Source organism: Ascaphus truei, chromosome 1 (assembly GCF_040206685.1).
Source record: "Ascaphus truei isolate aAscTru1 chromosome 1, aAscTru1.hap1, whole genome shotgun sequence".
NCBI lineage: Eukaryota > Metazoa > Chordata > Amphibia > Anura > Ascaphidae > Ascaphus > Ascaphus truei.
Genome location: NC_134483.1, coordinates 4,359,447 through 4,372,901, shown reverse-complemented (window position 1 = coordinate 4,372,901; position 13,455 = coordinate 4,359,447). Strand labels below are relative to the sequence as shown.

The following is a 13,455-nucleotide window of genomic DNA, read 5'->3' as shown; positions in this document are numbered from 1 at the left end:
GGCATGTAAATATGCTAAGGGTGCATGAGCTGAGAGTATTTTCCTTCCTGCATTTCAAAGAGGTCCCGCTAAGTGGGAGCCTCCAAGTCTAGGGAAAATGCAGGGATGAAAAGCCTCAGAGATCCAAGGTGTGAAAATGGCCGGGAAGTGCCAGATCCCGGCACCCAGCATGAAACCTTCGCACCTTAGAGACAAACTCCAGACCCAGGGTCGCCAGGGAAGGGGTGTATTCCAGGTATGCTAAACCGCATGGGTGTCAAGTGAGCACATGCGCTTTGCAGACCGGAAAGCCTTTTTTGCCCGCTTTGCAAACTACGGGCAAATCGGGGATTGGTGGGGGAAATGTTCCCACGGCGGGGATTGGGTGTACATGTTAAGGGTCGGCTTGTGAACCCTATAAATGTGCCCGCCGGACTATCCCCAGTGTGATCCAGATACGATACATGATGTGACTACGCTTTACGCAGGATTTCATACAGCGGTAGCGGTTCCAAGACGCAAGGGGTTAATACCATCGCAACCAAGAATTTACCCCAAACTTCGGAATTCGTTAGCCCTGGGGACTCCCGAACTAATTCCTACGAACTTCAACGAAATTCTTTGATTTGGCAAAGTTATTAGATCAGCAACTTGTGATCTAGCCAAGTGGACTTTAAACAGAGACTACATTTCTTGCGATTTCTCGCAAAGGATATTGTCACGGTGAACCAGAACTTATCAACACTTTTTATATTTTGGGATTCTAGATTGAACACAAAAAGGAGGCAAAATAAAATTGTGATTTATTTCCTTGCTAGACAAACACATGACAACTTCAGAATACACATAATACGACACTTACCGGAATGGAGAAACGAAATAAAAGTCCTTTGCGAGAAAGCGCAAGAAATGTAGTCTCTGTTTAAAGTCCCGTTGGCTAGATCGCAAGTTGCCGATCTAATAACTTTGCCAAATGAAAGAATATTGTTGGAGTTCGTATGAATTCGTTCGGGAGTCCCCAGGGCTAACGAATTCCAGAGTTTGGGGTAAATTCTTGGTTGTGATGTTATTAACCCCCTGTGTCTTGGAACCGCTAACGCTGTACTTGAACGAAATCCCGCGTAAAGCGTGGTCACATCATGAATCGTATCTGGATCACACTGGGGATAGTCCGGCGGGCACAGTTATAGGGTTCACCAGTCTAGCCTTAACATGTACACCCAATCCCCTCCGTGGGAAACAGTGCTCCTGAACTGGTCAGGGCTGCGCCTCACTAGAAGCTTCTCTGTAGACCGCATCTGGTCCACAGGGCTGGACGGTAATGGCGACGGAGCACTACGGTGGACAGCAGGAGCCAAACAAGTGAACGTTGCCTGAACGACGCGTTTCGTATCTCGCGATACTTCGTCAGGTTCGGCCTGTCTCCCGTGACAATATCATTATCAATATGTCTTTAAAATTTGATGTTTCCTAGACTATGGAAATTGTATAGATATATACAATACAGTATGTGATCCAGTATATATTATCAATCCAGGGACAGGGCTATAACCTATGTTGAGTTACATTTCAATACTTGGAGGACCCTATTGCAACTATATTATTAATCTCCATGAGGATAGAGTTGAGTGTACATTTTATATCAGAGACATTAACCCCTATGCGGTTCTCTTCCTAAGATTAGATCCTGTTTTTATTCATACATTGTTTATTTTTTTAAATAGTTTGGCCGGTATAGATCTAGTACTATAGTGGTTGCTAGCATTTTTTGTTTCCCCCTTATGTGATTATAATGTTTACTGAGTTCATAGCAAGTCTAGGTTTTCCATGTGCCTCTCCCCCTATTGTCATTTCCAGTAGCTTATTAATAACTTGATGGGCTATCAGCCGGTGAACCAATTGCCGAGGACGCCGGCTGTTGCCTGCTGTGGACAGTGCTTTCTCTGCTTCCCCTCCATTGTCGGACCGCGGGTTGCCAAAATTTGATGCTAGGGATACTGTCTGCCTCATTCTCATTCTTCTGGTTTCCTGCAGTATATGTTTCCACAACGATCGAGGAAACGCTTTCAGACTACGAGAGACAACGTGAACCTTGGCTCTGAGGACACCTATTGGAGAGGTATTAAGACTTGACTGTCCTATGCTGAGTGGGGATGCGGCTGTCGGATATTGAAAGGGAAACTTATCTAAACATTGAAGAACATATGCGCACATACGCAAGAGACTGTGAAGGAATTGATTATCATTGTGAACTACCGTAGGCTCAAGTGGGGGGGGGGGATATGCTGGAGCCAAAACTTTTGAACACACACTATAAAAAGCTAGTGTGTACTACACTTGGAGAGGAGCTTGAGAAAGGACCGTCAGGTCTGAATAGTCGCTCATATTTTTTTTTTTAAACTGCTAGATATAATTTTATACAGCCTTTTTGTTACCATATCATAGTGAGTGCTGCAGACTTTTTCTGTTGCTATATACAGTTGTGTGAAAAAGAAAGTACACCCTCTTTGAATTCTATGGTTTTACATATCAGGACATAATAACAATCATCTGTTCCTTAGCAGGTCTAAAAATTAGGTAAATACAACCTCAGATGAACAACAACACATAGGGCAGAAATTTAGTTGATTACAAGGTTTTCAGGGTCAGTAGAGGAGCAGAAAAGAGATAAGACTGAGCACAAAATGGAGTTGAGTCATTAGCTTAATGAAACACACATCCCTGAAGGACTGAGGGGTAAATGGATATGAAACAAATGAGAATTCAGGGAGAGTATGTAACAGGGCCTTCCCCCTGTCTAACAGGCTACCAAAAGAAAGCCTGTCTTGAGCTGATGAGACCAGCAGGGAGCTGGTTAATTTCAGCAGGAGTTGATTGACCAGTCTCCAGCTGGCTCATCAAGAAGGCTTAAAATGCTGCTGCGCAGACTGCATGGAGATCTCTAGCACAGAGCGAGAGTCTGTGCTGCCAGAGAGATCGCATGGGAAGAGAGATTCTGTTTCAAGGAATACTGGTCCCTGGAACCTGCCAGAAGGAACCCACAGACACCACCACAGACCCTGGACTGAAGTGGGAGATGACCCTGTCTAAAGGTACCCGTCTTTGGACTGGAGTGAAAAGGTTAGTAAGATACCTAGCCTTCCAGCCCTCAGATAGGGACTGCTGAATTTTAGTCAGCCCCCTACATGGGGTAAGGCCTGGTTATTATTTTCTGCTGTCATTTTGTTTATGTTTAAAGCTGCTGGCTAATAAAACCTACATTGCTATTTCTCCTAAACCATCGCCAGTGTTCTATCCTCATCTCCTGCAGAGTAAATTACATAGGTAATGGTCAGAGCGGGGAAAGGGGATTAGGGAGAGAAGCGGTTGGACCTGAAACACCCCTGGACTTTAAGAAAACTAGCTACAAAAACATACAAAATAGCGCTTGACCTAAAATACAAAAACCAATAAAGGTAATAAGTGCCTAGTGCACAAGGAAATGTAGTCTCCGGCGCAATACAATGTTAAAAGATACTAAAAGTACCAATTTCAATGTCCGTGATAGTGTCAATGAAATGTCCCGAAAAACAGATCGGATAATGTAACTCCTAAAGTGTCTTTTTCAATAATGATCCTCCTATAACATAAGAGAGAGAACAGCCCATTGCACAGCAGCCAGACTCAGCAGACCCTCTCTGCACGAGTACAATTGCCTACTTACAGCATGTTCTGTTACAGCCTCGGGTGGATATAAGCTGTACTTTAGCCAACGGTTTTCTTCCTGGATCCACGAACCCCATGCGGTCTCCAGCCGAGAGACCTCTTAAGAGGCGGTTTGCAGAACATGTTTACAACATCAGAAAGGGGCTAGAGACACAGTGTCTCAAATCCTTTTAATATAAAGCATGGCCAAAATCCGGAAGGTTTCATTTGCAAAGGTATAGAGATTGTCCAAAAGCCAACTGGAGAGGGGGAGATGGGGTGAATGCAATATCCAGACACGAACGTTTCTAGACATATACGCTCAAAACCCCGGCGCTGGCACCGGAGGCTTGAACATTGAATTTGATCGGGCATCTTTTTTGAAAAATTAGGATTTGGAATTACTCTGTCTGAGACCATTAGAAGTTATTTGTTATTTTATCATTTTATCAAATATGTATGAAATGTGTAATTTGTTAGTATTTAAATGTGTACATTTTTATGTTATCTCAGAAATGAGAAATGTCCAGGAAATCACTTCTTTTGAATGGCGGTGTTAAGCCATTCCCTTTACCTCTATAATCCATAAGGGGTATTAGTGCTTCACTATCTAAAATATAGTATTCTCCTGCATTCCCCAATATGTGGTTTTGAGGGCATTTTATGTTACTGCGAGTATTGGTTAAAGTTGCAGTCTATGTCACGTTTTATTTCTATATGTGGTCTTTACTACTTGTAACTAGATAACCTTGGTCTGCACAAAAGACTATTATGGTACTCACCATCAACCGCAAATGTACCTATATCTCTCTTTATTGGGGTCAGATGTTCCTCAGGGTTAGGCTCTTCTTTCACTGCATTAATCTTTAACCTCTCTGGTACAACCACTGGAAAACCTGCCAACGAGAAAAGGAAATCCCTCATGTAAAGCTGGGAATGGGAGCTCTTCTTGTGATTTCACCGCCTCTGATATTGGTATTTGATATCCAAAATATCTACTAAACTCACTTAACAAGTGATGATCCATGCTGGTAGTGGGCAGTGCCCCTCTGTCCATGCTGGTAGTGGGCAGTGCTCCTCTGTCCATGCTGGTAGTGGGCAGTGCTCCACTGTCCATGCTGGTAGTGGGCAGTGCTCCTCTGTCCATGCTGGTAGTGGGCAGTGCTCCTCTGTCCATGCTGGTAGTGGGCAGTGCTCCTCTGTCCATGCTGGTAGTGGGCAGTTCTCCTCTGTCCATGCTGGTAGTGGGCAGTGTTCCTCTGTCCATGCTGGTAGTGGGCAGTGCACCTCTGTCCATGTTGGTAGTGGGCAATGCCCCTCTGTCCATGCTGGTAGTGGGCAGTGCTCCTCTGTCCATGCTAGTAGCGGGCAGTGCTCCTCTGTCCATGCTGGTAGTGGGCAGTGCCCCTCTCTCCATGCTGGTAGTGGGCAGTGCCCCTCTCTCCATGTTGGTAGTGGGCAGTGCTCCTCTGTCCATGTTGGTAGTGGGCAGTGCTCCTCTGTCCATGCTGGTAGTGGGCAGTGCTCCTCTCTCCATGTTGGTAGTGGGCAGTGCTCCTCTGTCAATGCTGGTAGTGGGCAGTGCCCCTCTGTCCATGCTGGTAGTGGGCAGTGCTCCTCTGGAGGTGCTGAGATAGGAGGTTCCTTGGTTTATATTTGTTGGGTGACAGCTGCGCCTGTATAAAAGAGAGGAAGGAATGTAATTAGTATGATCTGTTTTCTTGGACAAATATACAGCATTTAGTATACACATTCAAACGTAATATTATTAATACATTAAAGCCCCAAAAAGTAGTTAAGAGGAGACAGGGGTGCCAAAGCAAACATATTGTCCATATATGCCGGTCCGCAGTTTCTGTCCCCCGGTCCCGTCCCCGCTCTAACATCGGGAGTTCCTCGCGCGGCTGTGTTCGGTGCTCCGCCTCCGTACCTGTGGGTCCCGCCTCTGGCCTCCGCAATGGCGTTGTGACGCGCGATGACGATGTGTGACCGGGTCGCCAACATTACGCGCGGGGCACACGCTGACGCGATATCTATGGGCTGTGCTATAGGACACCTACGTGTTCCAGCAGCCTATAGCGAACCGCAGCCCCACTTCCTGGTGGCCTCCCATTGGTGGGAAGTCCTATAAATATGCTCACAGAACTCTCAGCCTTTGCCGAGCATAACCTGTGTGTGTGACGCTGCACTCACTGCCTTGTTTCTGTCTGCTTACCCTGCTGCCTGACCCTGCCTGGATTCTACCTTGTGACTATGCTGACCCCGGATTGGATACGACTACGCTGCTCTCTTCTACCAGCACCGATCACTCCCTCCCCCCCCCCCCCACATCCCCACAGCCCGGCACCGATCCCCCCCCCCTCCGCCACCGATCCCCCTCACCAGCAGACCCGCTCCCCAGCCCGGCACAATCCCTCTCGCCAGCAGACCGGCACCAATCCCCCTCGCAAGCAGCCCCTCACCCCAGCCCGGCACCGATCCCCCCCCCCCCCCCCTGGCCCCGATCCCTGCAGACAGCCCCACGATTCCCCAGCAGCTGAAACCGGAGGTAGGGGGGGGGGGGCTGTGAGTGTGTGCAGTGTGTGCTGTGAGAGTGTGCAGTGTGTGCTGTGAGAGTGTGCAGTGTGTGCTGTGAGAGTGTGCACTGTGTGCTGTGAGAGTGTGCAGTGTGTGCAGTGTGTGCAGTGTGTGCGCAAAAAAAAACAACTTTATTTTTTTGGGGGTTCACGTTCAAACCGCGTTATACGCGGATCCACGTTATAGCGGGGTTGAGCTGTATAAGCTTTCTCCTCACAAGGGTACGGAGTTGAGAATATGAGATTTCACGTGTCTGGTTGGTATAAAACACTCTCTTGGTTAAAATCTAATTCATACACCCATATGCTTTTAAAACCTCTTTGAAACCCCAACTTTGGGCCTGTCCTTACCCAGAACTTTCATCAATCTCTCAATAACATTTTTACGATGAAAAAAAAATCCTTTTTTTTTAAATCCCAAACTTGCTTGAATATACAAAACGTCCCATATCATTATTTCTATAATAATTTGAATAATGCGATTCATAGTAATATGTTCAGACGAGTTTGCCGAATGTAACAAGACTATTTGTGACTGGCTTGCTCTTAAGTGTGAGCGACAAACGCATATCTGTCCCTTGCAACCTCATAATCATGAAGTCATAATCATATGATTCAGGTAATAAAAACCTTTACAAAGATTCATCTGTCATTCTTGTGAACAGGTGTCAGCCCCGTGACACTGTATCGCTCTGATGTTTAGGTACTGTATAACTCGTTTAATACTGCTTAATTGCTGTTGGAACCCCGTTCTTGAGTACTGATCGATAGCTTCCTCTCCTTGTGCAGGGCGCATTGCCGTGGGAACTTTGCAATGTACCTTTCTGCTATTTATGCTGTTACTATTTCCTATGACATAATGCACAAGGATACATGTAAGTACAGTGACGCGTTATTGCACATTATGCATGTGATAGACATTGCATGCTGATGTCCTGGCACAGCTTGTGTTTCACTAACGTGTTGAGATTGCCCACATGTCTACTAGCCCTATTGCCCAGTCCCTTGGCCCTCTTGCCCAGTCCCCTGGCCCTCTTGCCCAGTCCCTTGGCCCTCTTGCCTAGTCCCCTGGCCCTGTTGCCCAGTCCCCTGGCCCTGTTGCCCAGTCCCCTGGCCACTATGTTTTTAACTCCTTTCCACTCACGGTGACTTCTGTCCCATGACAGCCTGACTCATATCTTAAGGGATCGCTTTACTCTGGCACTTTGCCTCACTCATTTTGAGCATAATATTGTCTGACAAACACCCCTAGATCTCTGTTGGTGTACCTCAAGGCTCTGATATAGGTCCCTTACTCTTCTCTCTATATACGCTCTCACTGGGTGACCTCATTACCTCCTTTGGATCTTCAGTCCAGTCAGAAATCTGAGTGCTCACTCTCTTCCTTTCAAGCTTAATATGGTCAAGACTGAGCTACTCACCTCTTCTCCATTTCAGTCATTTATTATTATTGTTTATTTGTGACGGGCCAACATATTCCACAGCGCGGCACAGAGTTACGTATATGACACAAACAAACCGTTACATACAAGTGAGGACAAGCAAGCACACACAGAGACAGAAGGTAATGCGGTCCCTGCTCCTGAGAACTTACACTTGAGGGAATGGTGGACAATGTTGAAACAAGAAGGGTAGGGGGTGGCTCAGGTTGGAATATTGCCGAATCTGACAGCTGAATCCATTAAGGTTTTCTTTTGTTTTTAGGGGGGTGAGGGGATGTTACATAGGGTGAAGATTGTCAAAGGCACACAGCTGGTTCCGATGGGGTTGGATGTTCGAGGTATGGCGAGAAGGCTTCCCTGAAGAGGTGAGTTTTAAGGGAGTGTTTAAACATCTAAAAGCTGGGGGGGGAGTCTGAAGGTGTGTGGTAGGTAATTCCAGAGAGAGGGGGCAGCACAGGAGAAGTCTTGTAGGTGGGAGGAAAGACAGAGGTCGTGGGTAGAACATAGGGGGCATTTAGGTATGTATTTGGGGATCAGGGCTAAGATGTAGGGGAGGCAGTGTTGTTGAGGCTTTTTTTTAGTCATTACTAGGGTTTTAAATGTAATTGTAAAGGCTATGTGAAGCCAGTGTAGATATTTGCGTAGCTGAGCAGTAGAATGGAGCGGTGAGTGAGGTAGATGAATCTAGTAGCAGCATTTTGGATAGATTTGAGTTGGGACAGGCGGACAAGTGGAATGTCAACTAAGAGAAGATTGCAGAAAATCGAAGCGGGACATGGTGAGTGTTTGGATTAGGATTTAAGATGCATCAAGAGTGAGAAACGGGCGTATCTTGGCGATATTTTGTGGAGATGGAAGGACTTTGTGAGGAATAAAGGAGAGATCAGAGTCAAAGATGACAGCTAGACATCAGGCTTGAGGTGTTGAGGAGATTGTGGTGTTATGACAGTGAGGGAGACTTGGTGTAACGGTGGCAGTGGAAGGGGGGAAGAATATTAATTCTGTTATGGACATGTTAATCTTCAGGAAGCAGTGAGACACCCAGGAAGAGCGGTCTAGGACGTTTGGCTACGAGCATTTGGTGGGATTGTCCCAAAATCCAAAAGGATTTGGTCTGGTGTGACGAGGTGGATTCAGAGAATAACCTCTCAACCATGTGATCTGAACCCATGGATGTTCTGGCTTTGCCGACCGTCGGTAAAATTCAGCAGAGATTAAAATAAACTAATTGCGCAGATTGCCACGGCCACTAGAGGTGTAATACCACCATAGCAAACTTGACACCCTCTACAATTCAATTTGTCGTTTTGTTCTCCAATGCAACTACAACACACATCACTGCGAAATGCTCAAAGAACTAGATTGGTTATCACTAGAGTCTAGGCGCAAAGTTCACCTTTCCTGTCTTGCCTTTAAATTCTTCATGGGCAAGCTACCCAGCTACCTGAACAAGCTCCTCACCCCTACCACTTGCAGAACTTATCACCTGAGATCAGACTCCAAAAGACTGTTCATGGTCCCAAGGCTCAACAAAGTATCCGGCCGTTCCTCCTTCTCCTACCGAGCACCCCAAAACTGGAACCTACCAGAGACTCTCACATCCACCACCAGTTTAAGTTCTTTCAAATCTAAGGCTGTCTCACACTTTAATCTTGTCTGTAACTGTTTCATACGCCCATAATATATATTTCTTTAACTGTGCACACAATGTCTTGTATATAATGTATACCCTGTTCATTTATGCAACTGTATTTGTAACCATGTATTATTTGTCTTACTCTGTGCCCAGGACATACTTGAAAACGAGAGGTAACTCTCAATGTATTACTTCCTGGTAAAATATTTAATAATAAATAAATACCGCTCACTGGTCAAAGCAATCAGTACCATCCATGTCCCAGATCAGGAATAAAATACGGTATGGTTGCAAGATGAGCAACCTAACGGGTTTGGTAAATGACAACTACCGTACATATACTCTGATCTGGAAACCCCGGTTTGAATTGTGTAGGGACACAGGGAGGCCTCATCCGACCTCTTAACGTCCTGCTCAACTTACCCAAAATATAGAAAGAAAAAGCGTAAAAATAAACTTGTTTGGTTGCCATCTGTCATTGCAGATAGGGATATGCTCCAACATAATTACCAATTGTATGAGCCTCACGAGGTCTTGGTCGGGCCCAAACCAATCTCCACCTCAGTCGGTCCTTATGATCCGCCGCCTCAATTTACTGAGCCGTCCTGTGAGACATTCTCTGACCTGTGTGTGATTGGTGTAATTTATACTCTGACTACTGTACCTTACACTTTTATTATTCTGTACCTCTCCCCCCACACCCTACCCTATTGTGTTTTCTGTACCCCCTATGAACTTGTTAAAAATCAATAACATTTGAGTTAAAAAAATAAATAATATGCTGCTGCTCAACCCTCTGCTCTTCTAGACCCGTCTCTGCTTCTCACCTCTTGCAATGTCTCTGCTGGCTTCCTATTACTCTCTGTATAAACTACACAATTATAACCCTGTCCTCTGAGGCTCTAAACTCCTCTGCACCTCCATATATCTCACCTCAGATCTCTTGTTACACCCGTACTCGCCTCCTAAACTCAACACCAGGACGCCTCATCTCTGCACCATTTACCTATACAGCCCTCTCCCATGTTACAGCCTTTCCCATAATCCCTCACTCCCTACGGAACTCTCTTTCACTCAATAGCCACCAAACCCCTCACTTCTGTATTCAAACCCTCGCTGACAATGCAACTAATTAAAGTATCTCATGCAATTATCTATAGTCCATGACTGAAGATGCACTTGTAATAATAATAATATTAATAATAATAATAATGCTCTTTTACTCGGGTGTCTGTAGGTCTCCCAATTACCAGTTACAGTGTAAGGTCTTCAGGAAAGGGCCTCCCTTACACTGGCACTTCCTTACTGCTCTTATCCCCACTGTCGGTACCTTGTTTGCACGGTACTGTAATATAGCACAGATACAGGCACCTTAACAGTAGCCAACACCATTAAATATAACAGTTGTGTTATTCATGATCAGATAGTACAATAATATGGCAATAATATGGCACAGGAACACTTGTTAATATACAATATGTAAGGGGCACACGTCACCGGTGATTGCAAAAGAGAACAATAACCGAGCTCAGAGTGACAGGGAACATATTCTGCAAGTCACAGCCTGGTGGCCACAGATAATGATTACCCCACTTTGGGGCAGAATATATAAATGTGAATCAGTCTTGTATCCTCCCCAAGATAACCAAGGTGCAGTCCTGCTGCCCTCTCTCTCACCCAGAGGATATATGTGTAATACACAACACGCTGGGGTTCCCATTACTGTATATTACAGTCTTCAGGGGTTAATCCACCAACATCTCTAACTATCTAAATATTATAATGTGGGAGAGATCCCTGTGACTCACAGCTCATGGGCCCTCCGGTACCGGCAGCTCTCCTCTGTGGGTGCAGGATGGGCAGCAGCTGGACCTGTGGTTCCCCTCTGTGGGTGCAGGATGGGCAGCAGCTGGACCTGTGGTTCCCCTCTGTGGGTGCAGGATGTGTGCTGGACCTGTGGTTCCCCTCTGTGGGTGCAGGATGGGTGCTGGACCTGTGGTTCCCCTCTGTGGGTGCAGGATGTGTGCTGGACCTGTGGTTCCCCTCTGTGGGTGCAGGACCTGTGGTTCCCCTCTGTGGGTGCAGGATGGGTGCTGGACCTGTGGTTCCCCTCTGTGGGTGCAGGATGGGTGCTGGACCTGTGGTTCCCCTCTGTGGGTGCAGGGCTGGGTGCTGGACCTGTGGTTCCCCTCTGTGGGTGCAGGGTGGGTGCTGGGGAGATGATCAGATGCTTGCTGAGCTGTAACCTCCTACTGGATAGGGCAGAGAGGCTTAACTCACACAGATAAGTGACTGTAATTTATAGGGGCCCCTAATTGGGACTGGTCCCCACACTATGCTAAGCGCACTGAGACATGGATGTATCTGTATTACCAGTAATCTCCTCCTACCGGGTGAGGGCAATGTGCAGCTCTCACACCCTCCCTGTATCACTGCCTGCTACATCCGGGTCACAGCACTATGTCCTACTGCGCATGCTCACACGCAGGGCATCATGGGAGTTGTAGTTTTCTAGCCTTCAGTACCAGTGACACATAGAAGCAGCACAGTAACATTTCCCAGACACTGTGCTAGGGAGAGAGAGTTACTTCTGCATGTAGCGGTGTATACACCGCCTGCTCCCTCACTGCTCCCTTTTGGCCAATGATATGAGGGAGGTAACCTGGGGATAATATAACCCCTGAGGCTGTAATACAGCTAAAGGACTAAACATATATCCATAATGTTCCCTCTGTCTCACCCCTCCCTTTCTCTCTCACAGGAGAATGGGGCAGTAACAGGGCAGGGCTGGGGCAGTAACAGGGTAGGAGCAGTAACAGGGCAGGGCTGGGGCAGTAACAGGGCAGGGCTGGGACAGTAACAGGCAAGGCTGGGGCAGTGGCAGGCAGGACAGGGGCAGTAAAAGAGCAGGGCTGGGGCAGTAACAGGCAGGTCTGGGGCAGTAACACAGAGCTGGGGTAGTAACAGGACAGGATCAGTAACAGGGCATGGCTGGGGTAGTAACAGGGCAGGGCTGGGACAGTAACAGGGCAGGGCTGGGACAGTAACACGGCAAGGCAGTAACAGAGCAGGGCTGGGGCAGTAACAGGCAGGTCTGAAGCAGTCACAGACAGAGCTGGGGTAGTAACAGGGCAGGGCTGGGGCAGTAACAGGGAAGGCAGGGGCAGTAACAGAGCAGGGCTGGGGCAGTAGCAAGCATGGTTGGGGCAGTAACGTGATCTCGCGTCACGTGATCAGGACATTTCCATGCATAGGAGATACCGGCACCCCATAACGGGGCCTGTATATCGGGAAGTAAGGGGTCCCCGGACCTGAAATCAATGCGGTTCAGCTCCGGAGACCCCCTGCTACATTACTGTAATGTTTAAAATTATATAAAACCCCTGCGATCGCCTGTGAGAGGCGCGCAGTTAGAGTGACGGATTCAGCCTCTTACTGCGCGTCTCTTACAGAAAGGCAGACCCGGTAGGACTCACACCGCAGGGACCCCCGCTGTGATAATCCGATGGGCCATTATAGTCTGCCGCGGCAAAACTAGTGAGGATCACGGGCACATCTCGGGAATCCATTTCGAGATTTGTTTGAATAACGGCCGCTGCATCTGTGCTACCGACGATTCATCAGGAATTTTTCTAAGGTGATTGCACCCATTACGGTTCTCACTAAGAAAGGGGCGAATCCTAAGATATGGCTCGCAGAGTCTCTTTTAGCTTTCCAGAAACTCAAGTCCGCCTTTTCTTCCGCCCCTGTGCTGATCCATCCAGATTCCACGAAACCCTTCGTGCTCAAAGTGGACGCATCCGATCTGGCAGCCGGAGCCGTTCTTTCTGAAAGGAAGGATTTTCATGGGACACTCCACCCCTGTGCCTTCTTTCCCAAAAAGTTTTCTGCCCTGGAAAGGAACTATGATGTGGGAAATCGGAACTTCTGGCTGTCACGGTAGCTTATGACAAGATATAATATACACCAAATAACTGGGTTGAACTGAACGAGGCTTAGATATAATAAAGTATATTTATTCCTTAGATAGGTGAACACAGCAATATAGTACAATTAACAGACAAAAAGGTAACACTTACTTAGCGGTTGGAATGAAGAAGTATCAGATAGCAATTCTCCAGCAATCAGGTATCAATCA

The 13,455-nt window shown here is 46.9% G+C and overlaps 1 protein-coding gene across 5 annotated transcripts in view; it reads right to left on the bottom strand.

Annotated features, from left to right (window-relative positions):
- The window catches only part of LOC142468724 (uncharacterized), a 31,917-nt gene extending 19,945 nt beyond the window's left edge, over positions 1-11,972 (bottom strand). For 2 of the 5 annotated variants that reach the window (XR_012788873.1, XM_075575214.1), the window contains exons 1-3: positions 11,126-11,971; positions 4,672-5,339; positions 4,446-4,559 (exon numbers count right to left, since the gene is read on the bottom strand). Coding sequence is in view for 4 of the 5 variants with exons in the window: in XM_075575214.1 (XP_075431329.1) it covers positions 4,446-4,559; positions 4,672-5,260 (703 nt within the window). In the remaining variant the exon portion in view is untranslated. Of the gene's footprint in view, positions 1-4,445; positions 4,560-4,671; positions 5,340-9,827; positions 9,940-11,125 lie in introns of those variants that run through there. The other 3 variants (XM_075575303.1, XM_075575511.1, XM_075575437.1) reach the window with 3 other exon arrangements.
- Between the last annotated feature and the right edge of the window lie 1,483 nt (positions 11,973-13,455).